Genomic DNA, 24,746 nt, shown 5'->3' on the forward strand with positions numbered 1-24,746 from the left:
GTATCTTGGCTGTGCCAAGGACTGCACATTTCTGGACTGAGATGTCTGATGTTGTTCCTGGGATCTGTTGTAGCCACTGCTCCAGTTTGGGGGTTACTGCCCCGAGGGCCCCGATGACCACAGGCACCACTGTGGTCTTCACCTTCCAGGCCCTCTCCAGTTCCTCCCTGAGGCCTTGGTATTTCTCCAGTTTCTCGTGCTCCTTTTTCCTGATGTTGCAATCACTTGGTATTGCTACATCTACCACAACGGCTTTCCTCTGATGTTTATCCACTACGACAATGTCTGGTTGGTTCGCCATTACCATTTTGTCTGTCTGGATCTGGAAGTCCCACAGGATCTTAGCTCTGGCGTTCTCCACCACCTTTGGGGGTGTTTCCCACTTTGATCTCGGGGTTTCCAGTCCATATTCTGCACAGATGTTTCTGTACACTATGCCTGCCACTTGGTTATGTCGCTCCATGTACGCTTTCCCTGCCAGTATCTTGCATCCTGCTGTGATGTGCTGGACTGTCTCAGGGGCCTCCTTGCACAACCTACACCTTGGGTCTTGTCTGGTGTGGTAGATCTGGGCCTCTATTGCTCTGGTGTTTAGGGCCTGTTCCTGGGCTGCCAGGATGAGGGCCTCTGTGCTGTCCTTGAGTCCAGCTTTTTCCAGCCATTGGTAGGATTTACTGATATCAGCCACTTGGGTTATTTGCTGGTGGTACATCCCATGTAGGGGTTTGTCCTCCCATGATGGTATCTCTGGCACCTCAACCTCCGTTCCCTGTTGTCTGAGACATTCACTGAGCACATTGTCTGTTGAGGCTTTGTCCCTGATGTATTTATGGATCTTAGTTGTTTCGTCCTGGACAGTGGTTCTCACACTCACTAGTCCTCTGCCTCCTTCCTTGCGGCTCGTGTACAGTCTCAGGGTGCTGGATTTGGGATGGAACCCTCCATGCATTGTTAGTAGCTTTCTGGTCTTAATATCTGTGGCTTTTATCTCCTCCTTTGGCCAGCTAATTATTCCAGCAGGGTATCTGATTACTGGCAAGGCATAGCTGTTTATCGCACGGATTTTGTTCTTGCCATTGAGCTGGCTTCTCAGGACTTGCCTTATTCGTTGGAGGTATTTAGCTGTGGCTCCTTTCCTTGTGACCTCATCGAGGTTGCCATTTGCTTGTGGTATACCTAGGTACTTGTAACTGTCCTCTATGTCTGCTATTGTTCCTTCTGGGAGTGAGACCCCTTCTGTGTGGATGACCTTCCCCCTCTTTGTGACCAGCCGACCACATTTCTCTAGTCCGAATGACATCCCAATGTCAGTGCTGTAGATCCTGGTGGTGTGGATCAGTGAGTCGATGTCTCGCTCACACTTGGCGTACAGCTTGATGTCATCCATGTAGAGTAGGTGACTGATATTGGCCCCATTTTTGAGTCTGTATCCGTAGCCAGTCTTGTTGATAACTTGGCTGAGGGGGTTCAGGCCTATGCAGAACAGTAGCGGGGACAGAGCATCTCCTTGGTATATGCCACATATACCAAGGAGGCCTTGGTATACCAACACCATAACAGAAACCAATATATATATATATATATATATATATATATATATATATATATATATATATATATATATATATATATATATATGGTTTTATTATTTTTACTTTTTTGTATGTTTTTTGTGTATCTTAATTTGCTTTTATTTTATTTTTTCATAAGACCGGATATCCCGTACTCGGCTTTTACTTTGAAGGTGTCTCCGGAAGTTGTGCGTCGCTGTAGCTGCGTCCTCTGCCTGGAGGAAGGAGCAGACCCGAGAGGCAGCAGGTCGGGAGAGAACCTCGTTGCCTCAGCCTCATGCTTCGTCTCGGGGACTTCTGCTGCTCCGGTCGGCTGACGAAGTTATTATAACAATATTTATTTATTATTATTTTTTATTTCTATCACTTTAATCACACACAAGCAGGAGAAAAGCGGCGGAAGAGCAGAAAGGGGGCCTTAGTCATGGAGCTGTATTGCCTGGAGTCGGACACAGCCGTGAAAGCCCAGCCTGACCCAAACATCCTCTATGATGATAGAGTGCTGCAGAGTTTATTAACTATTGAGGACAGTTTTTTACCTCAGTGTTCGTATTTCCAGCGTGTCCAGAAGGACATCCAGCCGTATATGAGGAGAATGGTTGCAGGCTGGATGCACGAGGTTGGTGGGAACTTTAGAGTTTAGCTAACTTCTGTAGCCTTTATTTGCACGTTTTACCTAAATGTGGCTTGAAAAACAGAGATGCGGTTCAAAGAATGGCTGTTCTTGATGTTAACCTGTTTTACAATTGAATGAGAGTGACTCACCAAAGGCGTGGGGGAGTCGGAAATTCCTGAAAAAGGAGCCTCAATGTGCTTAGCTACTTATTTACATTAGTTTACAGCCACACTGTTGGGAATTTTCGCTTCATACCGAGCTCAGACGACAGCTAAAGACTTTATCTTAATTTACATAATCGAAAATCTGGTATTTTCCATGTGCACTAATTATTACGAATTTTTAAAAGTGACTCAAGCTGCAAGCCATGGAGCAGGCAGAGCCGCTTTCAGTTTTGTGAACAGAAATAAGTTGATTTTATTCAACTTTCATTCGATTCGAGTGTCGGAAACAATTCGATTTAGTGTTTTATCTGCATCTAAAAGGCGTTTGAAGGGTTTATCTGAGACAGTTTTTATTAATGGAGAAATCGACAATGAGGAAGAGGATTTGAAAAACGAGAAGGGGGTTGCAGAACGACTTCCTACTGAGCTAATTTGCTTGATTTTTTTTTTTTTTTTTTTGCCTTTCATTCAGTAAAATGGTGTGGAAATTAGCGATTTAACCACGAAAAAGAAAATACTCTACTCATATACATGCAATTCCTCTTTAAACCTATTTGTAAGCAGGCCATGCATAATTTATGATTAAATGTTCTCGTTAAAAATCATTGATTATACTTAAAGCACTTTAGTTTTGAAATGGAAAATGATAAATTCAAAATTTAGTTTTCAGCTTTTTTTTGTTGCCAAATACGAACTAAAAAATTAAAATTAGATTTAATCTTTTTTATATTTAAGACAATAACAAAGAAATGGCCCATCTTCTTATTCTGACTCCATTTTTTACTGATGTATGTTCAACCTGTGATGTCACGTTTTGCAAATATTCTGACTGGGCCCACAAAGCATATCAAAATATGAAGCTTGAAGTTCATCAAAAACTGGCTCAATTATTTTATATGTTAAAGTTTCATCAAGTTCCAGTTGTTTGTTTTTTTTCCCATCAGTTCTGCGGAAATATTTGCCCAGAAAGTTTCAGTTTTTAATGTAGAATTTATTCTAATATATATTTTTTGTTGTTTTTCATCTTGAAGACATGATGCTTTGCTCTGATTCAGTTTTTTTCCTGATCATTTTTCAGGAAAAAACCCATTTGTAGTAACTTGTTTGAGTATTTAAGCAAGAAACATTTAAAACAACCAATATCTTAAAATGTGCCCCTAGTGGAAGTAATCTGAATTACACTTTGATTAAAGAACGAAAAGCGACTTGACTTTCAGACCAAACGCCATGTCTGTCACACAACTTCATTGCAGTGTTTGTTACTTTTAACCATCTAATATTTAAACCCAGTTAGTTTTGTCTTAGTCAACACTAAGTTTAATTCAGCTGGATTTGTCTTTAACAAGGCCCTTCTAAGTTTCTTCTTCTCTGTTAAATTCCTGTCATTCCAGGTTTGTGAAGAGGAAAACACCAACCAAGATGTCTTCCCTTTAGCCATTAATTATTTGGACAGATTCTTAGCAGTGATGCCTACAAGAAAAAACTATTTGCAGCTCTTGGGAGCTGTGTGCATCTTCCTGGCTGCCAAGCTGAAGGACTGCAGGCCGCCATCAGCGGAAAAGCTCTGCGTGTACACAGACAACTCCATTACACCCCGAGAGCTGCTGGTAAGAACCCAGGTTTTATTCATTAATTCATGCATTCATGTGAGTCTTTAAAAATGCAGCATCACATTCTTTTTTTGGAGGATTTTATAATGCTAATGGCTGAATTAGTCTCACAGGAAGTATCCAATTTTCATCACAAGTGAAACTGTGCAACACAGCCACATCTGTGCTGTGCATTCATGCAGACAGCAGAGGCGTGTGATGCCATCTAGTGCCAACAGTGCAATACAACATAGTTTTATCATTGTAGTTCTCTCTGTTTTTGCTGTTTTATAGTTTTATTTTAACACAATAGATTTATTGTGTTTAATCTTTTGTTTTGCATGTACGGACTATGATGATAGGTTGAAGTAGAGATCGTCTGAGCTGTTTTTAGCACTCAGGAAGCAAGAACACCCAACAGCAAAATCTCTTCACTGCTCATCTTGCAATGACTGATCTTTCTTTTAATGTAAGCACGTAAGATTTGGGTTATGCACAGGAAACCCACGCAAATGTGAATGGTTACCGGCGTCCGAGGTGACGCTTTTGGAAGAGCGCCAGCGGGGACGGCCCCGGCCTTGTGTCGGGGTTTCACTGCTTACTACGTTTGCTTAGTGGGGATTTGTTTCACCGTAGGGGAAGTTACAAGTCATGCATATCTGCTTCTGATCATCACAGTGTTTAAATGTCGAGTCGTTTTATCTGGAGTTAGCTGTGTAGTTTCTAGTTCTGATTTTAGTAAATTAAATTAAAATATTTTCCTTTGGCTTGTGCTGCTAATTAGCCATATTGGTTGTAAACTTCTGAAGATGTCTGCCAGCTTTTAGATTTTGACCTTCAGAAGAATAATGGAAAGAAAGATAGATGTTTTTGTTTTTACATTTAGCACTTTCAAACATCACAAACTGCTCCATCAAGACATTCCTGAAAGCTTGTTCTGTCTTGCGATGCTGTTTTGCACTCAGATAGCTGTTTTCATGGAAACATTAAAGATTCAGTTCTGTTAACACACCAAGCTAATTATTCTGGTTTACTCAATCTACAGCCAAGGAATGCAAGCAGCTAGTTTAACAATTAGTCATAAGATCAGAGGCGACTTATTCCAGCCACTTTCACTGTTTTATAAACATGGAAGCCATATTGGATTTTGAAGCATTTGTGAGTAACCTCCAACTGTTTATTATGTTTATACAAGATAAATGTATTTCTATTTTTCAGTCCTTTACTGCTCAGAAGAAAGTTGTTGTTTTTTCTTTTCTGCTCTTCTTTTTGATGCACTGATCCATTTTCGATACAGATATCTAAGGTTCAGTATCGGCTAATGCCGATCTAATACAGAAAATTGTGCTGAATGCAATGTTTCTTTTTTTTAAGCACTGAGATAAATGTACTGAATCACAGATTTATTTGATAGCTTTACGCCAGAATAGCACACTTAAATATACCAATCAATACCTTCAAAAGTTTGGTTAAACATGTAAAGAAATTTTCATTTATTAAATCTGTGTAATTAGGGCTAAAGAAGTCAATTTTAAATAAATGATAAAGCATGATGTTACTCAGCATAAAGCATAGAATTAGACTGAATAGATTTGCCCCTATTGCCTCCATGAAGGAGAGTCGTCCCAACGAGAGTGATTACTCTTGATCGGACTCTTGTTTGGACTGGTTGTAGGATTTCAATGGTATTTTGCCATTACCATTGAAACAACAGTATCATTGTTTATCGCAATGGCTCTAGTTCTCGTCAGAATGAGAGTCGTTTGGACAAGAGTCGTTCGGACAACTCTCTAGTTCAGACTCTTGTTCGGACTGGTTGTAGGGTTTCTAAGGTATTTTGCCATTACCATTGAAACAACAGTATCATTGTTTATCCCAATTAAATTAAATACTGTGATTGACACAGACATGAATATCTTATTGGTGCAGCTCTACTCTCCTTCCAGTTTGCTAACCGTAATTTTAAAACCGCATTACATGAATAAAAGTGTTTATGTAGTTTTCCTTTAGTTGGAAAGCCATTTTTATGTCTTGTAAGAATACGGAAAGTGCAATAGCCTTCTTTCAGCCAGCTGTCCAGCAGTGTCCACCTCCAGGTCACAGAGGGAAAGCGCTGGTTGCTTTGTGCTCCATATTCACTCCTGGTGAACCTGTAAATCATTAAAACTTTGGTTTAGCTTAATACCAAAGTAAACTTAATGGCGTAATGGCTGGACTTTAGTATAAAATATTAAACCAGTAACAGTCTTGTAGTAGGAATCAGAGACCAGTTGATTATGGTTTTCCTTCTTGAAGAAATCCAAACTAAAATGGAGTACCATAAATTTTTAGTGGTTGTAGGAGTTCTGTTTCTGCTAAAAGACCACAAGATATCCTGCCAACTAGCACTAGACTAACGCATTTGCTTTGGTTCTTATTACCCAGAATGCCCTGTGCTTTAGTCCACTTCCTGCTTTTGGAGGGGTCTCCAATCCAGTTAGCATTCACATAAGCATTTGAATCGCATCAGAGTTCACTTTAATTGAACTGAGAACTAGGATTTTAGTTGGACTAGAGTTTTTTTGTTCTGCTTCAGAATTTGATTGTGCTTTCACACCTCCACAAATGAACCAGACTTTCTAGGCAAACCGGTGTGAACCCTGATTCATGAAGACCACTAATACCAGAAAACATTTAAAACAACAACAACAAAAAACCTCAACAAGTAGGCGTTCACTTAAGTTACAAATTAACCAATCGGAAGCTTGCCGACCCATGATATTCTGACTCTTTTTCAAAACGGTTTTAAAATAGTTCAATCTTAGTGCATGTAAATGTTTCTGAAGAAAGTCATTTCTATATAAACATATAGTTTTAATATATACCATAAGTGGTAAAACTTTGAAAACACAAGACAATAATTAATGATCCATTTCTAATCTTGATACTGAAAGTTAAAGAGACGATTGAAAGGTTGGTAAATCTTTCATCTCAGAGTGCAGTAAAGCGGAGACACAGGAAATTAAAAGGTGAGAATGCATAGACCTGTTTTGCTGCTACAAAGACCGACTGTTGCCTGTGCAGTGTGAACTCGTTGTAGCTGCTTGAGGCTTGTGACAGGAAGCTCGGCGCTCGCCGTCTCATTGGCAGGGCCTCTAAGCAGGGCAGAGCTCGTCACATGCCGGCGATGTGAACACAAAGGATGCGAGGAATGAGAAAGGCATGCAGATAATAAGACACAGTGAGGAGAGATAAAATGAAGAAATGTTACTCATCTTACAGAGCTATTTCCTCTGGGAATAAGAACTGGCTGTGATCTTTTTCATGGTCAATGAAGTCATGGCAGCACGCCACTGGAGCCCGACTGGGTGGATTTTGTCTACTATTATAGTTTTTAAAGGGCTCATATGATGCACAATTCACATTTTGAACGTTTTCATCCTTCCGTTTGGAAGTGTAAGAACTTCTAAATACTTAAAAATAAAACATTCAGCCATTTTTGGGCAAAAAGTTTGTTTTTTGGTATCAAAAATTTTCTGAATGTAACGTCACAAGTCAGCAGGCGCTGCGCCGTTACCTATAACCCCACCTCATCACTTAGCAACACAAGCAGACTTCCAGCATGTTTGGTCAGTTGGTTTTACCACTTAATATGCAGTTACGTTATCGATGAGTAATTGAATGAGCTTGATGATGATTTTTTTTGAAGGAGAATTTTGTTTCAAATTCAACTCAAAAATACTTTATTTATCCCAAAGGAAAATTAAATGTTAAATGTAAGACATTAATTCAAAATTCTTCAATTATTGTCCATAGTTATTATTACAGAAATGTCATAATACTTTTTTGTTTATGGTTTCTATTGTGTTTTTATTGAGGTTCTTGCATCTTATCTTGAATACTTAAAATGTCTTCCAATTCTCTATAATATTAAAGTTTAGTAGTCTTGCATTATTTTGCCATTACGATTGAAACAATGGTATCATTGTTTATCGCAATTATTCCTGGGTCAACCTATTAGTATTGTTTGCGTTGCACAATGGCTGCTGGAAAAGACATTTGTTTTGTTGTTGACTTTCCATCCAGAAACCACTTGCCACATTTTTCTGGTTGTGCACTTCTGCTTTTTAAAGATGTGTGGTTGTAAAGTGAAATCTGTTTGGAAATATTTTCATGTGTGGGTGTGCAAAAAGCTAATTTCTAAGAATTATTTTGTGCAAAAAATATGTGCAACTTGTTTTTTGTTGCCCATAAGCCTAAACTAACCTGGTCAGAAAGTACAGTATGTCACCCTTAACCGACTGTTTTGTGTTTTTTAACACTTTAGGAGTGGGAACTGGTCGTCCTGGGGAAGTTGAAGTGGAACATGGCCTCGGTCATCCCCAATGATTTCATAGAGCACATCATGCGCCGGCTGCCCCTTCCCAAAGACAAGCAAGCGATGGTCTGCAAACACACGCTGACATTCATCGCCCTTTGTGCCACAGGTACCCTCCTCTCCATTGCTTTTTGTTTCTCACTCGTTTACATGCTCCGTTTGTGCCAGAATATTCCCACACATTCTCCTGGAGTGAGTCATCTGTGACGACTCTCGTCTCTGCAGGCTGATTTATCCTCCGCCTTGTTCTTCTTCACAGCCACTTAAAGCGTTTGCCGTGTTTCTCCTTTAATATCTGATCTGTGCTGGGATTGTAATTATTTCACTAGATCTGCTCCAGCTCTGGCCATCCTGTGTTGTTTGTTGACAGGGAAGCTTCCAGGTTTAAAGAGTCAGGCTGATCTTCCTTCCTCCGCCCATCCTGGCCTCATGTCCAAAATAAACTCTGAAAGCTGTGGGGAGAAAACGTCCCCCTTTAGGCCTTTCCTTTATACTTTCATGGGATTCCTGTTGCCTATACTTGGAATCCCTCTAATATTTTCATATCCTGAAAAGAAATGCTACTTCACTATCATCTAATAGGCATAATGTCTAGGAGTGTGTCACAAGACGGCCTCTGCAGCTAATTCGATGAAGGAAACAAAACAAGGAAGGTCACCTGGGTGCGATAAAATCCCTCACAAACGTCAGCGTCTCTTTTAATGAGTCTCATGCCCTTCTCGGCTCTGCACAGCTTTCTGTGTCACTTCTTTATGCATTTGGGTGTGTTTCAGCGGTTGCTTCTGCTATTCATAAGCAGCTGCTCATATCAAAGCACAAAGCAGCCGCAGTGGGGGGAAAAAAGGGGAAGCCTGCTGCGGTTTAGCTGTAATGTAAATGTTTGGAGTTTTATACAGAATGGAGATGTTATTCTTATATTGGTCACAGCTCCTCCTTTATGGACAGCTGGACTGGACGGTTTAATTAAACCCATCAGGACTTTAGAAAAACTTCTTCCCTTGACATGTTCTGCTGCAGGTAATGGGCTGCCTTAAATTCGCATCTGCACTGTTAATTCACAGAAATGGGCTTTAGAGAATAAGAAACAAGAAGTTAAAAAACTGCTGACCTGCTGGTGTGAACATCAGATTGTTACAGCGCATTGCACAACTGTTCACACCCTTTGATCTCTCGCATTTGGTCACATTTCAACCAAAACCTCAATGCACTTTCATGATGGTTTTTAAGTTATTTGCAGATAAAAATGTGCATTTGTTTTTGGTATTTTTGAGATCAATACATCAACAATTAGAGATTCCGCCACTGCCATATTTGAGTATCCATACATCTCACAGTGACGCCTAATAACTTAAAATTACAGAATTTTTTAATAATCACTTCGTGTTTTAAAATATTGATGTAACAACAAATGCAGATCATTAATAGTTACATTTTTTCTGTAATATTTCATATATTTCCAAAAAGAATGAGAATAAAAGTGCCAGTAATATTTTATTATTTTATTTATTTCATTTTCCATCCCACAAAAATAGAACATTGATCCTCCTTTATGTTAATTTTTATATGAAATTCTAAAAATAGAAATAAAATTCTGTCAAAAATAAGTGGATATTGTCTAAATTTATATGTTTCTTCAAAAACTAAAAGAGGAACTAGAAGTATAATTTACATAAATCTAACTCTGAAAAGATACTTGTTAGTTAGTTTTGTCTTATTTCAAGTGTATGAAGATATTTTCTCTAGAAAATAACCAAAAATACTTTTATTTATTGCATTGTGATGCTGTTTATTCTCTGAAAAAACTTTTGCAGAACTTCTGTATTTGTACTGAGTCGTAGGGCTCAAGATTGCATAAGAGAAACTTTAAATTGTTTCAGGTTTGAATGAGCTGAGAAGGGATTTCACTTCATCCAACCAGGTCTGCTTTAGTTAAAGTTTCTCAGACTTGCATGTGGACTCAGGGGAGTCATGCCTGGAGCTCATTGCACAGCGAGTGGGAGAAATTCCTGCTCTGCTTTTGCAATCAGAGCGGAGGTTTCTAAGAAGGAAAACCCACACAGGTTTGTTTTAGCTGCGTCTGTTGAAATCCAGACTGTGGGAAAAATCCGGAGCGTGCGCATCGGAGATGATGACGAAGGGCTGGGCGATACGGCTAAAAATGTAAATCTCATAACCAATCCTATTTTTTTTGTCGTGTTTTCTTTTCTAAAAAAAGAAATTTCAAATGTCAGATGTTTAATTAAGAGAAGATAGCCATAATATTAGCGAAATAAAGACATCATTTTACCAGAATAACTTTAAAAACTTGTTTTAAAGAGAAAAACAAGAAAGTTTTGATGTGACCAACCCAGTCATGCTACTGATAATAATTTGATGCTGATGCTAAAAGATCCTCATCTGTAAAACTGATACCAAAATAGAACTCAACATTCCTCATTTTATGTTTTTAAATTATTTTTCAAATTAATACTTCATTTTCCTTGTATTACAACTTCACTTTGGCAATTTTAAAACTTCATATTTCTATTATTATGACAGTATTCTTGTAATATTATAATGTTCTTCTTCAGCTAATGTCTCAATAAAAGAAAACCCTTACCATAGCTTTAGTCCTGAAGTTGACCTGAATTCAGAGCCCAAAGAAATAGAATCTATAAAACACGGTTGTGAAACAAGATGGCCGCCTTGGTCGTGCTGACATCACTCATTTAAACTTGGAATCCAAATAATTAATCAAATTATGATTAATTGTAGATCAATTGTTTATTGGATTAAAATTACTTCCAATCGATTGACTTATAACGCCCTTTACTTTCTGTTAGTGTTGTAGTTTGGCTGCCATCCAGCAGAGGGCACCATTGGTCATCCTTGAGTGGAGCCAGGTGACACAGAAAAAAGATGGCGGAAACGGTCCACAGTCGTTGTAAAATGTATTTTATGCGATTCTCTGTGGAAATATAAACACTTGACAAACTAATTGAGTTTCATAATGTTTATGTTTCTTAATTTAGCAATTTATAAAAATGTAGCCCTTTATGCTATGGAGAGATGGTAGAACCCTTTCATACAAGCGGCCATTTTTTTAAAGAAAGTAGTCGCTTATCAAATTATCGATGAGATGAACCAACTTTAGATTGACTCTATAATCAACGCTTCAAAAACATTTTATCAAGTGTTTTTGGTCCAGTTTCCAGTGCAAATATGTTCGTACACTAGAAATAAGACAAAACTAACATAAAAGAAACTTTTCAAGATATAAGAACCCAAGTAGCGGGTTGGTCGAGTTATCGTCCAGTCCTGTGATTGCATCACTTCCACCTGCTGCGGTTTCATTCAAACACCTTTCCTTGACAGACGACCGTCTCGCTATGAACCCTCCCTCCATGATCGCCACCGGCAGCATGGCGGCTGCGATCTGCGGCCTCCAGCTGGACCACAGCGACCAGAGGTTGAGTCGGGACAACCTGACCGACCTGCTGGCCAAGATCACCAACACTGAAGTGGTAAGCATTGCACAAACGCAACAGTTATTAGCCGGGATTGCAATATCGCACGCAAGCAGCATAAAAAAGTCTTCAGTAAACAACAGTGACGACTTGAGTCGCAGCAGACTGAAGCGATTTGCTCTTCATGGAGAGAGAGAGCGTTCTGGTTGCTGGTCGGGCAGCCAGACTGCTGCTATAAAGAGCAGCGGCTGGGGGAATGTCTTCTTAAAACTCAGAGCCCACATTCTTGTGGTGGGACGCATGCAGTTTCTTTGCATGCCTCCCACTTTAGCTGTGGACCCCTCCTGGTGGAGGAATATGTTTGCAATGAAGGCGAAAAAATTTTAAAAAATGTCCTCAGTGGGTGAACGTTGTCCAAACTGTCGTCGTTCTGTGAATCTGAGCAGAGAAACTCTGCTGACCCCAATCTACAGTTCGTTTTTTATGTCGTCTCTGAAGGTTCGGGTTTTTATTTGACCGACTTCCGGGTTTTAATCAGACGTTCTCCAGTCCATCTGGTGGACCTTACTGTCGTCCGTCCACTTTTTTCTCCAGGAATCTGTCTCTGTCTATCCAACATTTCGTCCTCAGTTAGTTTCTTTGTTCTTCTTTCTGCTCATTATTCATCCAACCAGCTTTTTCTTTTTCTTTCGTCCATTCTTTATTGTCATTTGTTTCTAAATTTATTTTTTTGTCCTTTTTTAGTTTCTCTGTCCTACCTTTCTTTTTTCGTTTCTTCTTCATCCTTTCTTTCTTTTGTGCATTATTTCGTTCTTTCTCTCCATTTAGTCTTTCTTCCTTTTGTTCTTTTATCCTATCTTTTTAGTTTTTCGTCCTTTTTCCTTTAGTCCTTTCTTTCACTCTTTGTTCTTTGGGATCTTTCTATCATTCTTTCTTTTTGTTTTTTGTCCTTTTTCATCCTTTCACTCTTGGATTTTCATCCTTTTGTTTTGGTTTTCCACCGTTCTTTTCATCTTTCTTTTTGCTAAGCTTTTCTTTCTGTTATTCTCTCTTTTCATCCTTTCTTTGTCCTTTTGGTTTTTCGTCCATTTTTTGTCTTTTAGCGTTTCTTTTGTCTTTTCTTTCATCTTTCTGTTCGTTTTTCATCCTTTGTCTTTTGCCCTTTGTTGTTTCTATCCTTCTTTTAAGCTTTTCTTCCTCTTGTTCTTTCTTTTTGGTTTTTCATCCTTTCTGATCGTTCTTTTGGTTTTTCTCGTTCTTTCTTCCTCCTTTGAGCGACTGTGATCTATCCGTTGTTTTTAAGTCGTCTTCAACCTTAATAAATGGACGTCTCTGACATTTATGAATCGTCGAGGTTTTAATTAAATATCAGTTTTCTGCAGCCGTCTCTCTAAGCTACCACATGAACCACAGCCATTGTATTATTTCAATAATATTTGGTGATAGGCTCTAAACAGTGTTAAAATCAACACAAACGTTGTTGTCTCCAAGCTTGTGGTTGCGTTGCTACGGTTACGTGGGCCCCCCAGCACCGCCGTCATAACAAGCGCCCCCGACTGCAGCCCATCGGGTTCCAATTATTGGTGCGTTTAGAGGAATGCTGGCCTTTTTTCTCCTTTTTTGCGAGCTTCGGCTCGTTCTTTAAGGGTTCAGACCTCCCACATCTTCAGACCTGCAGCGGGGGGCCGACGACGCAGAAAGGATCTTCTTTCATAGCAGAAGTTTTCCAAAAACATCCGGTCCCACTGTCCTGCGATCTGTTTTAGGCCCAAACTGTGAGGGGTCAAAGTTCAGTGGGTCAAAGCCATTTCCTCTCGGCCTCCACATGGGGCTGAGCGCGCTCTAAACCCAAACTACTGGAGGATCGAGACGCACACGTTTACTTCTGCTCGTCTTATTTGTTCTTTCTTTTTTGTTTGTCCTTTAGTTCTTTTATACGTTTTTCATTCTTTCTTTATTCCTCCGGTCTTTAACTATTCTATTTGTTTTATTCTCTCTTTTGCCCTTCCTTCATTTGTCCTTTTTCTTCTTTTATTCTGTTTGCTCGTTCATTCTTTTCCGTTCGTTTTTCGTTCATTTGTTTTTCGTTCATTTGTTTCTCATTTGTTCGAATTTTCTTGGTTCATTCTTTTTGTTCGTTTGTGATCTTTCGTCATTCCGTCCTCCTTCGTTTGTTCTTTCATCCTTTCTTCGGTCATTCATTCTTCATTTGTTCCTTCATTTGTTCTGCTTATGTTCTTTTGTTCTGTCCTTCATTCTTCGTTCATGTTTTCCTCCTTCGTTTGTCATTTCTTAGTTCGTTTGTTCATTCCTTCTTCGTTCATTCATGTTCGTTTGTTCTTCGTTTTTTTCCTCATTTCTTCATTCATATGTTGTTTTTGTTCCTCTGTTGTTGTTTGTTTGTTCCTCCCTTTGTTTTTTTTTCTTCTTTGTTCGTTCTTCATTTGTTTGTTTGTTCCTTCCTTGCTTCATTCCTTTTCATTTGTTCATTTTTTGTTCGTTCTTTCATTCATTTTGTTTGTTCGTTTATTTTTCCTTTCATCCTTTGTTTCGTTGAAGTGCTGCAGGAACTGTTTCCATGATTTCAGCTCTCTCTTTGTCTCTTTCTCCCTCTCCGATCCCTGACTTTCCCTCGTTTTCTCGTGCATGGCGTTGTGGATCATTCCTGTACCGCTGCGTCTCGATCGCGGCTCTGCTGGTGTTCAGCGTTCGCTGGTACTCATTGTTCTGGTCCTGATGGACCACCTACCTCAACACATATAATTCCCCTCCGGTATGCCAAGCATGTGAATAAAAAGGGTGAACTCGCATGACAAATGGAGCAAAATAACACCCATTTAACTGTCTTTGAACAGGTGTTCAGAACCACAGAGTCGTCTTTAATCATCTTGATTTTATCTTAAATATCTGAAAGTATAAGGTTTAATTTTATTTTTAAGTTTTTAACCCCTTTTTTGTGATTTTTGTTGGGATTTGATGTGATAGAGCAACACTTGAGTTGTGTATAATCGTGAAGTGAACGTTACAAGGACTTTTTTTTTCTTTTGGCAAATCTGAAAAGTGTGGTGGGCACTTCATTTAGCTGACACACCTCTCACACACATTTACATTTGTAAACCTTTTTAGATCTTTCTCTTCAATTAGGTGTTTTCAAGGCCTGGAAAGTTCTTGATTTCTGAAAAAAAAAATCCTAAGTGCTTAATAGTTGATTTGTTTTTATCAAAATCTTTCAAACTCTTTGAAAGATTTTGAGTTAATCTGAGTTACAACATTTAATTTCCCTTTAGGAAGCATTTTTGAATTTGAATTGACCTCTTTTGACGTTTCTTGTGGTTGCAGGACTGTTTGAGGGCGTGCCAGGAGCAAATCGAGCGTGTGCTGGCCTCCAGCCTGCAGCAGGGCCAGCAGTATGGACCCGACAGCGCCGTCAGAGGTGGCAGCAAGTCCAGGGAGCAGCAGGATCAGTCGAGCACCCCCACGGACGTGCGCGACGTCAACTTATGAGCTCCCATCGCCACCTGACTCGGCCGCCGCGTGCCTGCTTACCAATGAACTGACAGGAGCGAGACGCTGGAGGGAGAGAGGGGGCATTAACTGCCAGTATCTATTTTAAGTTGCCCCCTTCAGTGATGGTGCGACAATCTATGAACTTTTAGAAACTAAGAAATTTGTAGTTTTTCTCTTTCTTTTATTTTTTTTGCCCCATTCACACTTGGTTTGGGTCTTTTTTCATCTTTTTTGTACACGTCTCTAGCTATTTAAGAAAAGAAACGGATGAATAATTGTTGAAGACTTGATAGTGCCTTAGGTTCCAAAAACCTGAAAATATTTTTCATACTTGAAAATTGCATAAATGTATGAGATATACCGAATGATGTATATTTAGCCAGCATTTATAACTCTTTAACCAGCTTTAGTGAGTAGTAGTTATCGATTTACAAGAGTTTTCCTTCATTTGGAATTCCATATAGCAGTAATTAAAGCAGAGGAGTGCTACCGTAGCTAGCGGCTCCGTCTATCATACTGTGCACCTGTAGCACGGCTTACTATTTATGCAGAGAGGTGCTGGCTCAGAGTGGGCTGGGCCTGCTCACGGAGGAGAAATGAAACAGGTTTGTGGTCCGGAGCAGTCGCTGCTGTTGACTCCATGGAGTGGCGTTTGAATTCACCAAAGCCACGTTATTGTTTTTTGATGTTGTGTTCAAGCACATTTAGGAGTGTTTAAATAGCGCAGAAGGGGTTAGCATTGATGAAAGAGTTTTTAAAAAATAAGTTTTTGCAAGTTCTTCAAGGTTTCAGAGGCTGAGCAGTTTGTTGGGAAGGAGAGTCGAAAGCAAGTGCAAAGTGGTTGAAAAGTGAGCAGAATGTGGGGTGAAAGAGAAAGCAAGGAGGATATTTTTTTAAGCTTTATGATATTTCTGCAGGATTTTTGTTTTGCAGAAAATCGGCGAAATGTCGTTTTTGGGGTTTTTCTCCTGTTATCAATTACACCATTGGGCCTTTTGTAGAGAGGGCGACGTGGAACGATATCAATGCACTTTTAAAACACACTCCTTAAGTTTCGGTAAGGGGATGGTTTGTGAGGACAAGTTCGGAGGGGTCATTTGTTTTTATTCTATCTTTTTCTTTTAAGTTATTTGGGTTTTTTCTGGGCTGGATTCCCATGGGGTGAAGCATGTTGTCTTGAATGCTTTGCCTCAATTGGTGAGTAGACTTATAAAAATCACCCTCCTAATGTAAAAGTTTATAAATCAAGGCAAGCCACAGGTAGACATCTGTGCTCTTGATGTCTACCTATCGTGTCATCCTAAACTTGAATTTATTCCATTTCCAGATTTAGACCCATTCCATTAGATCTAATAGTTACATCCTTCTGTTTTGTGTTTATTTCTTGTTTCTGATCTGCAGTTTCTTTCAAAGGCGCCCCTTTGACACGTGTAAATACCCGACAAATGCTTGAAACTGTTTCTCGTTTGTTCTGATGCCTTTTTCGATGTGCAAAAAAAAAAAGCCAAATCGTTTTAAAAAAATGCTTTAAGGTTGAGCATGTTTAATGCTTTTATGTTTTTTCCAAAGTAAAAAACAAATAATCGACGACATTCTTTGCTGCTATTAAGCTTTTTCTTTTCTAGTCTTACACAAAAATGCCTTATTGTCATTCACTTGTGTGCTGCTATATTTTAATATGTTGTGTATGTAAAAAGTCTGCTTTTCTCTGTCAATGTACCAGAGGGAAAAGGAGCAGTTTGGTGCGGGACTGGAAATCTGTTTTGATCAGCATGTTTTATTCATTTATTGTTTTAATCGTTGTAATCTTTGTTCTATCTTCGTTCTCTCAATATTCTTGCTGCTTCTTATGTACCTCAGGATAATTAATTGGATAGACACAGCGAGAGGCCATCTCACATTACCTCATCACATGTCACATCACACAGAATGACTTCGCTCCTAAATCGTCGGACGGGTTTCACTTTTTTTTTTTTTTTCCTGTATGTTAATAAATCCACATACCAGATTTCACTGATTTTTAAAGTGCCTCCAGCCTACTTTAAAATGGCTAATTTTCATATCTGGTGCTAGTTAAAAATAAAAAGCCTATACTGTGTTTTATAATTGTCTGAAAAAATCCATTCGGGGAAACAAGTTTGGATCAGTTCAATGAAATGCATTGTCATTTATTTTTATCGAGGTACCCATTTACTCGATTCTACAATTGTTTGCTGTGGTTGTTCATACAAATCCTTTTCCCATTTATCCCCATGTGCAGCCACCTGTGTACCTCAATAATTTGTTCTAAATAAATTGGCTAAAATCACTGGTGTGGCTTGTCTTTCTGTTGTAATGCTTAGCTGCCACCAGGGGGTGCTAGAGTTGTCAGAAATGATGCAATAGAGAGAAAAAGTGATAACGGGCTTCATTATTAAAATAGTAAAGGTCAACAGAAGTAATGCAGAGTAATGTGAGGAAGGAGCAGAGTCTAGAGGTCAATAATCTCAAACAGGTGTGTGGAAATCGAGAAGAGATGTCGGAATTTCAACATGACAACGCCAATAAACGCCATTTTAGGCCTTAATTTCCACAGGCAAACGGCACTTTTACTTTGTTCAACTTACAGTCTTGGGAAATATTTGTAACGTTGATTTTAGGTGCTTTTCTACACGTCTGTCTTCTAAAACAAACGTTTTACAAGACAGCAACATCTTCCTGCTGTTGCTGCGAGAAGAAGCGGCCATCTTGAATTTGAAACGCGAAGTCTTAATTGAGAGTAGTTGGAGTTGCGCCCAGTTTTCCAGTGACAGAAGCGACTCCCGTTGGAGGAAGTCCTAGTTGACTTTTTCCAACTGAGAAGTCTTAACTCATATTTTGATCTGAATCAAATTACATGACAATTTAAATATTTACTAACACACTTTTGATATAATTGTAGCTAAGATAGTTATAAAATTGCAGTGTTTTTAGTACGTTAGAAGTGTAATGTATTAATAATTTTTTTCACCTGCTTAAAACATATTGTGTATTAGAATAATAATTACCAAGCCTTATAACCAGGGGTATCAGTACACACAATCAATTTGTCTTACAAGTGAATAAAACTCATTAAATCATCTTAATAAATAAATATATATATTTCAATTATTATTTATTTAAATTGTTTATTCGTTCCTTCAAACCGCATTGTGTTTAAATTGCGTTATAAAGTCATGCAACGTTTAAAAATCGCATTTTAATTTTCCGACAGCTCCACCGCAATGCGTCATGACGGAGAACGCTACGTCCTGTGACGTATGACTCAACCAGGAAGTAGCAGGTGAAAATGGTAACGTTCACGCTAACGTTCATACGCCAGTAAGTTGGTCTTTTAACAGCTCGTTTCTACTCCAGTTGTTTGAATTCGCAGCTTATATGTGTGGCAAAGACACATGAGGTTATTTTTACGGGCTAATTGGTGAAATAACGTCGACTAATATGAAGTTTGACTTTGTTCTCTCACTATAACAATGTGACCCATTTAATTCATTCACTTTGTTTTCAAACAGTGGGGAGACGCAGTACAACAGAGACAAGCTCCTGCAAGGTAAATAATACTCACAAGGATTTATTTATTAAACTCTGTTTAGGTTACAGGAAAAGGGGTTTATTTAACATGTTCAGTGCCTCTGAACACGCACTGCTTGACCTGCAAACAGACTAATCAGTGTGAAGGAATGAGCCGATTTGGGCATAATTTTATCCAAAGGTGAAGCAGCGATGGTCCTGTAAATGATCCCATTTTCAAATAAGAAGATTATGGTTTCTAGTTACGTTTCCATTACAATTGTGCACAAAACTTTATAGGTGTTTGGGGGGGGGAGGGGTATACTTTTGCAATTGTGCGTTTCTGTTGAATAAGAAACACAATTAAAGTCATAATAAAACAAAATTAAAAATAAGATAAAACGTGAATAAGTTTGTTCGTGGGATAAGTCATTAAAAAAAGGCTTTGTCATAATCCTCCTCCTGCCTCCTGGTGTTGTCTTCGTGGACAGCACCAGGAGGCAATATCCGTTTTTTGACAATACAACTCCTGTTATGAGAAAAAAGTGTTTCTATTGCAGTTTTGACAAATAAACAAATTTTGATACTCTTTTTTTCCCCAAAAAAATTATCTGTTTTCCATTAACCAGATTTATTTTCGAAATTATTTGGTCAATGGAAACAATTCAGAATGTTAATAGTTTCATATTCAAAAAAATCTGCAAAATGAATAAAACAGTGATTGGGGAGGGATTTGGGTCTAAGAAGCTGGAGGTTGGTTTGACTTGATAGAAAAGCATGTTTAGCTAATAAAATGGTTGCAGGTGGAGATGAGATGATGGTCAAATCTACCTATTGAGCACACCATTTACTTAGCATACTCTACCATATACAAATCTAAAAATGTCAGCAAAAAGAGAACTGTTTTTATCTTTTAGACATTGAATGTGAATTAAAACTTGTAATTTGGTGGGGGGGGTTTTCAGTTTAATAATGAAGTATAGCTTTTCCTCAGGCTGAATATTGTCTGTTCCAGGTCAGGGAGTGGACACGCCTCTGTCAGAAACAGGTGTGCAGCAGTGCAAAGCTGTGGGACGATACCTTAGAGACATCAAGTTCTGCAAAGTCTTTGTTAGTAACCTGCAGCGAGCTGTGCAGGTAAGACTATGGCACTTCAATCTGTAGAACTAATTTGGACATGATATATCTGATTGTTTTCAACGCTTGATGTGAGATGCATCATAATTCGACACCAGAATAACTCTAGACGGTAAATCAGAATATAAACGATGGCTAAAATTAAGATTATGAACTTGAAAAAGAAATCTGTGTCACTGAAACGCATCACAATCACCCCATTTTAATTAGTAAATAAAGTTTATTTATAAAGCTCTGTCATTGAAATGGAAAATAGACTGTTTTTACTCAAAAATTCTCCAACCTACCAGGAGATTCTTCCTCCACACATGATTTGATTAACCATAGATCAGCAACTAAACACATAAGTCTGTTATTTTTACTAATTCCTGCCTATTCCTGTCATCTTCATGGCAGCATCCATGGAAAATCAGTTGAAGCTCATGTCTGTCTCATTAGTAAGACAGAAAACAGGATGAATGACTTATCAATGAAATAGTTGTTTGGACATTCATGTTTCTGTGAATGTTTGACTCACTGCTGCTTTATGTTGTCCAATCCAGGAATGAATTTTTTGAGTCATTAATTTCCATGTTGCTTGTCTTCTTTCTAGACAGCAGAAATAATTCTGAGGAACAACACTCACTGCTCTGGTATGGAGATGATTTTGGAGCCCTTACTCAGAGAACGGGTAAGATCCGCTCAATTTTAGATGAAAATGAAACCTGGATGTGTTGAATTATTGTTTTTTTTCCTGGGTTCGGTTCTGAGCTGAGTCGTTCTGCTTCAGGGTTTTGGAGTGGCTGAAGGACGTCACAAAGAGGACCTGAGGAACATGGCGAAAGCAGCTGGTCAGTCCTGTCGCGATTTTACGCCACCGGGAGGAGAAACTTTAGACCAGGTGAGTCAGAATTTGTCAATTTACTGCAAAACAGCGACTCACAGTGGCCATCTTTGGGTATTGCAATAAAATAACTTGGCCATTTTCTCAAAATTGCTTTACAAGTATAGAACAATACTGAGAAATTTAATTATTCCATGTTGAAATATAAATTTAAAGCCTTGCTTATTTGTGTTTATTTCCATCTGTTTGTGTGAAAAACTTTTTGGAGCTTTTTTACTTAAAATATGTTGATACAATTATTGCATCAACATCCCTTCCATCAAACAAATGCATTCAAACTTCAGTTTCCTTCATTTGAGGTAATTTTTATGCTCTTTTAACTGATTAGCCACATTGCATTAGTTGCTCAGAAACCCATCAAACATATTAAAAACCTATTAAACTGCAGTTGAAAATGTATGAAAAGTTGAAAAGATGGAGGTTTTTGGGGAAATTTTCTTAACTAAAATGTTTGAGAGCCAGGAAGGTAGATATCAAAATATTTATGTGTAAGAATGGCCCAGTCAAAGTCTAGATTTAAACCCAATTCAGAATCTGTGGAAAGACAAATGTTGTTTTGTAAGAACAGACTGAAATATCAGTGTGGCTCCATGCAAAGCGAATAGAGACACACCTGAAAATGCAGCAAAGGTATTAAATGAGAAGACGGAGAGGATTGTTTTTTTTCCACACTTTTACATTTTTATTTGCCAGAAATACTTGAAACCTTGCATCATTTGCCTTCAATTCACAATTATCCACTACTTTGTGTTAGTTTCTCAGAGACAAAGGTAATAAAATGAAATTGTAACTTCACAAATGGAAAAACCTTTAGGTGACTTGAGTACTGTACAAAATCTTACCAAGTATTTTTGATCGAGTTTCTAGTTCAAATTCCTTAGTACACTTGAAATAACACAAAACTAACTTACAAATAACTTTTCAGCAAATGTAAAATCCCTAAGAAGGAGAATAAAAACAAAAACTCTGCTGAGTTTTCTTCTCCTCAGTGATGTTCAACTTTTAGCGTTCTTGTCGCTTGATTCCAGGTGAAGCAGAGGTTCAAAAATTTCCTCCAAGTTCTTTTTAAACAAATGCTGGACGATCAGGAAACGACCGAAGAAGTCGCCAGTGATGGCCACCAGGGGGCGTCGGCCCACGTCCTGCTGGTGAGCCACGGCGCGTACATCCGCGTGGCCGTCAGGCACCTGCTGGAGGACTTGAGGTGCGTCCTGCCTGCAGGCGTAAAGATGTCGCAGCTGCTCTTGCCGTGTCCCAACACGGGCGTCAGCCGCTTCGTTGTCACTCTGGACCGGAGCGAGTCGGGTCCGCTGCTCTCTGCCGCCCGCTGCCTCTTCACTAACAGGAAGGAGCATCTGGAGAACCTGCCGCCTCTTGAGTAGCAGAGAAGAAACGGAAAATACTGAGCTTCCATAAACGAAATCAAACTGTTGTCTCGATAATCAGCGCGTTTTACTGATTGCCAGTGATGAGAATCATTTCAAAAGTTGCATCTGTAGGAAAAAAGCACTTCATTGATAAACTTTAATAATTTAATACCAAAGTTGAATCTATTTATTTTGTCTTTGAGTGCACATGTTTCTCATTCTACATGTGCAACAAACTATGAAGACCTGAATCATGGTAAAATATCCTGGATAAAAGATTGTAAAGACACTGTGCTACACTTTATTTGTGATATATGTGCCTGTTTGTTTGCTGTGAGGTGTTAAATTATTACTTTTGTTAAATATTGAAATGATTTATAAGCCAAGTGCTTGAAACCTCATTGTCTTAAGGACAAAATCACTAAGTTAAACTGAAACTGGCAACTTTCAGCTCCGTTCAGACATAATTGCACAAGAAAATTAAGAAATACCTCAAACAGATTTCGGTTATTCACTAATGAACGGAGATGTTGACGCTCCAGGTAAAAATGTATAGGAAGCCTTAAAATAAATAAGTTGTTTATTGCAGCAGCATAATCCTAACTGGGATAAAACTCAAACACAAGTAAAAAAGTTAATTATTTTCCCTAAAGTCACAAGTTTTAGATTTGTTGGTATCCTTAGCAATTCCTGTTAGATAAGAGATGACTGCTTTTTTTTACTTCTGTTTAACCTTTCTTTAAATGAAGTCGGTCTCTAGGGCAGGGCTGTCAAACTCCAGTCCACAAGGGGCGCGATCCTGCATCTTTTCGATGTGCCTCTGCTGCACCAGACCTGCATAGAATAATTAGGTCATTAGCAAGGCTCTGGAGAAATTATCTACAGAAGGAGGAGGGAATTAAGCCATTTCATTCCTGTGTTTGGTCCCTTTGGCACATCTAAAAACTGCACTGCACCGACCCTTGAGGACTGAACTTTGACATCTGTGGTCTAGGGTATGCCATCATCAATAATAATAATTAACTGGGTATGAATTTAACATAATTTTTAACTAAATGTTTATAATTTGGAAAACACGAGAGCATGAAATTCAGATAAAGTGCTGTAGGAGATGGTTACAGAGTGAACTGTCTTTTCTCGAGTTTGATTCTTATTTTAATTTTGTCAGGATGCTGATCCGTTTTAGAGAGTTTCAAAATATTTCTAAGATGTAATTGTCATGATTTTAGTGCCTTTCATAGTTTTGGCCTCTGCAATGATCTCTTAATATCCTTTCTCCCCAAAATCACATTTCTTTTTAATGATGAAAGGATAAACAAAATCATCTTCATCATAAGAATATTCAATAAACGTATCGCAACTAGATGTTCGTCTGCCAAGACGTGAATCTGTTTTGTGATAAAACCCACCTCTCATTATTCCTTAATATTTATTCCCACCAGTACAATTGTACGTAAAAGTTGCGTGTTTTTTTTTTTGTGTAAAAATTTGTGCTGCTGCAATAAAAATAAATATTTTCAGCCATTTTACACATCTTTACCAAGAATAGTGAAGGTTGTTGAATGTTAATCTTAAAAGCTTTTTCGCTGTTTCACAAAACAATCCAAATAAGGCAATAAGTGAGCCATAGATGTAAGGCTAGTCAACAGTTTAGATTTTTATTAACTCCAGTATAACCGGGACTCTGCAATCAAACTTTTCTTTTAACGTGAATTTCTCATTAAGTGTTAAAGTATTCAATGTGATTTACGCATCACGTTGTTATGATGTCATGCAGTGAGTGCAGAGCGCTTAAAGTAGCAGACAGACGCTGAAAATGCTTCCTTTTCTCTTTATTTTGCACCAAATTCAAGCAAATCTCCATCAACAACTTCAGCTCATACATTCAAAAGTAAACTTTTATTTTTTTAGTTTGTATGTACTGTAAACTGTTAAGCGTTCTTATAAATACCATAAATAACAATAAAGGAATGGATTTAAATAAATAAATAGTGTTTGGGTTGTTTTTGTTCCGCTGGATGTGCAGCACCTGATTATTTATCACACAAATTTAAACTCAAAATTATGACTTTGTTAAAGTTTTTCACCCTGTAGTCACCTTCTTTTCAAGTCACGTATTGGATGGTGGACAAATACAGTTAAATTCAGCTTTAAATAATAATCTAAGGTTTATCAAGTAACAAAAAATCTGATATGTAAAAGCAATAAAATAAAACGTCAAGTGAACTAGTAGCTACTTCTATGTTTATTTATATGTAGTTTTAGATTTTAAGCGATGCCTGGCTGGCTTCACACCAGCAGACGGGCCTTTTGGTCCTCCAATAAGTCAGGCTTGGGAAAACATCTTTGTGGGAAGAAAACCCACAAAGTACACATTTACATTTGAAACTATTTTTTCTACTGAGCTATGTTAGTTTAAAAAAAAAAACAAGTACATGGAATATAATTTACGTTTTGGGAATTTAACTAAGTATCTAAACTACTATTTAAAAAAATGGTTGAATCTAAAGATCTGATTTTTGGTGAATGTTACAGATTATTTAAATATAAATTGTGCAAAAGTGATTGCAACTCAAGTGAA

At 38.3% G+C, this 24,746-nt stretch overlaps 2 protein-coding genes across 2 annotated transcripts; both read left to right on the forward strand.

Moving 5' to 3' along the window:
- The first annotated feature begins 1,781 nt into the window (after nucleotides 1–1,781).
- Nucleotides 1,782–17,558, forward strand: LOC129356819 (G1/S-specific cyclin-D2-like). The gene is made up of 5 exons (XM_055026372.1): nucleotides 1,782–2,190; nucleotides 3,743–3,958; nucleotides 8,247–8,406; nucleotides 11,652–11,800; nucleotides 15,083–17,558. The coding sequence occupies exons 1-5, from the start codon at nucleotides 1,996–1,998 to the stop codon at nucleotides 15,245–15,247; spliced, it is 885 nt and encodes a 294-aa protein (XP_054882347.1). The 5' UTR covers nucleotides 1,782–1,995; the 3' UTR covers nucleotides 15,248–17,558.
- Nucleotides 17,559–18,532: 974 nt separating this feature from the next.
- Nucleotides 18,533–24,347, forward strand: tigarb (TP53 induced glycolysis regulatory phosphatase b). The gene is made up of 6 exons (XM_055026376.1): nucleotides 18,533–18,589; nucleotides 18,781–18,818; nucleotides 19,794–19,915; nucleotides 20,508–20,585; nucleotides 20,685–20,795; nucleotides 21,827–24,347. Exons 1-6 carry the CDS (start codon nucleotides 18,558–18,560, stop codon nucleotides 22,178–22,180), a joined length of 735 nt encoding a protein of 244 aa, XP_054882351.1. The 5' UTR covers nucleotides 18,533–18,557; the 3' UTR covers nucleotides 22,181–24,347.
- The last annotated feature ends 399 nt before the right edge of the window (nucleotides 24,348–24,746 follow it).

Source organism: Poeciliopsis prolifica, unplaced genomic scaffold, assembly GCF_027474105.1.
Source record: "Poeciliopsis prolifica strain line A6 unplaced genomic scaffold, Auburn_PproV2 SCAFFOLD197, whole genome shotgun sequence".
Taxonomy (NCBI): Eukaryota; Metazoa; Chordata; class Actinopteri; order Cyprinodontiformes; family Poeciliidae; genus Poeciliopsis; species Poeciliopsis prolifica.

Coding starts and splice junctions, on each gene's coding strand:
- LOC129356819 (XM_055026372.1), top strand. CDS start 1,996: ATGGAGCTGTATTGCCTGGAGTCGGACACAGCCGTGAAAGCCCAGCCT. Junction 2,191..3,742: donor TTGCAGGCTGGATGCACGAG/GTTGGTGGGAAC, acceptor CTGTCATTCCAG/GTTTGTGAAGAGGAAAACAC. Junction 3,959..8,246: donor TTACACCCCGAGAGCTGCTG/GTAAGAACCCAG, acceptor TTAACACTTTAG/GAGTGGGAACTGGTCGTCCT.
- tigarb (XM_055026376.1), top strand. CDS start 18,558: ATGGTAACGTTCACGCTAACGTTCATACGCCA. Junction 19,916..20,507: donor ACCTGCAGCGAGCTGTGCAG/GTAAGACTATGG, acceptor TCTTCTTTCTAG/ACAGCAGAAATAATTCTGAG. Junction 20,586..20,684: donor AGCCCTTACTCAGAGAACGG/GTAAGATCCGCT, acceptor GTTCTGCTTCAG/GGTTTTGGAGTGGCTGAAGG.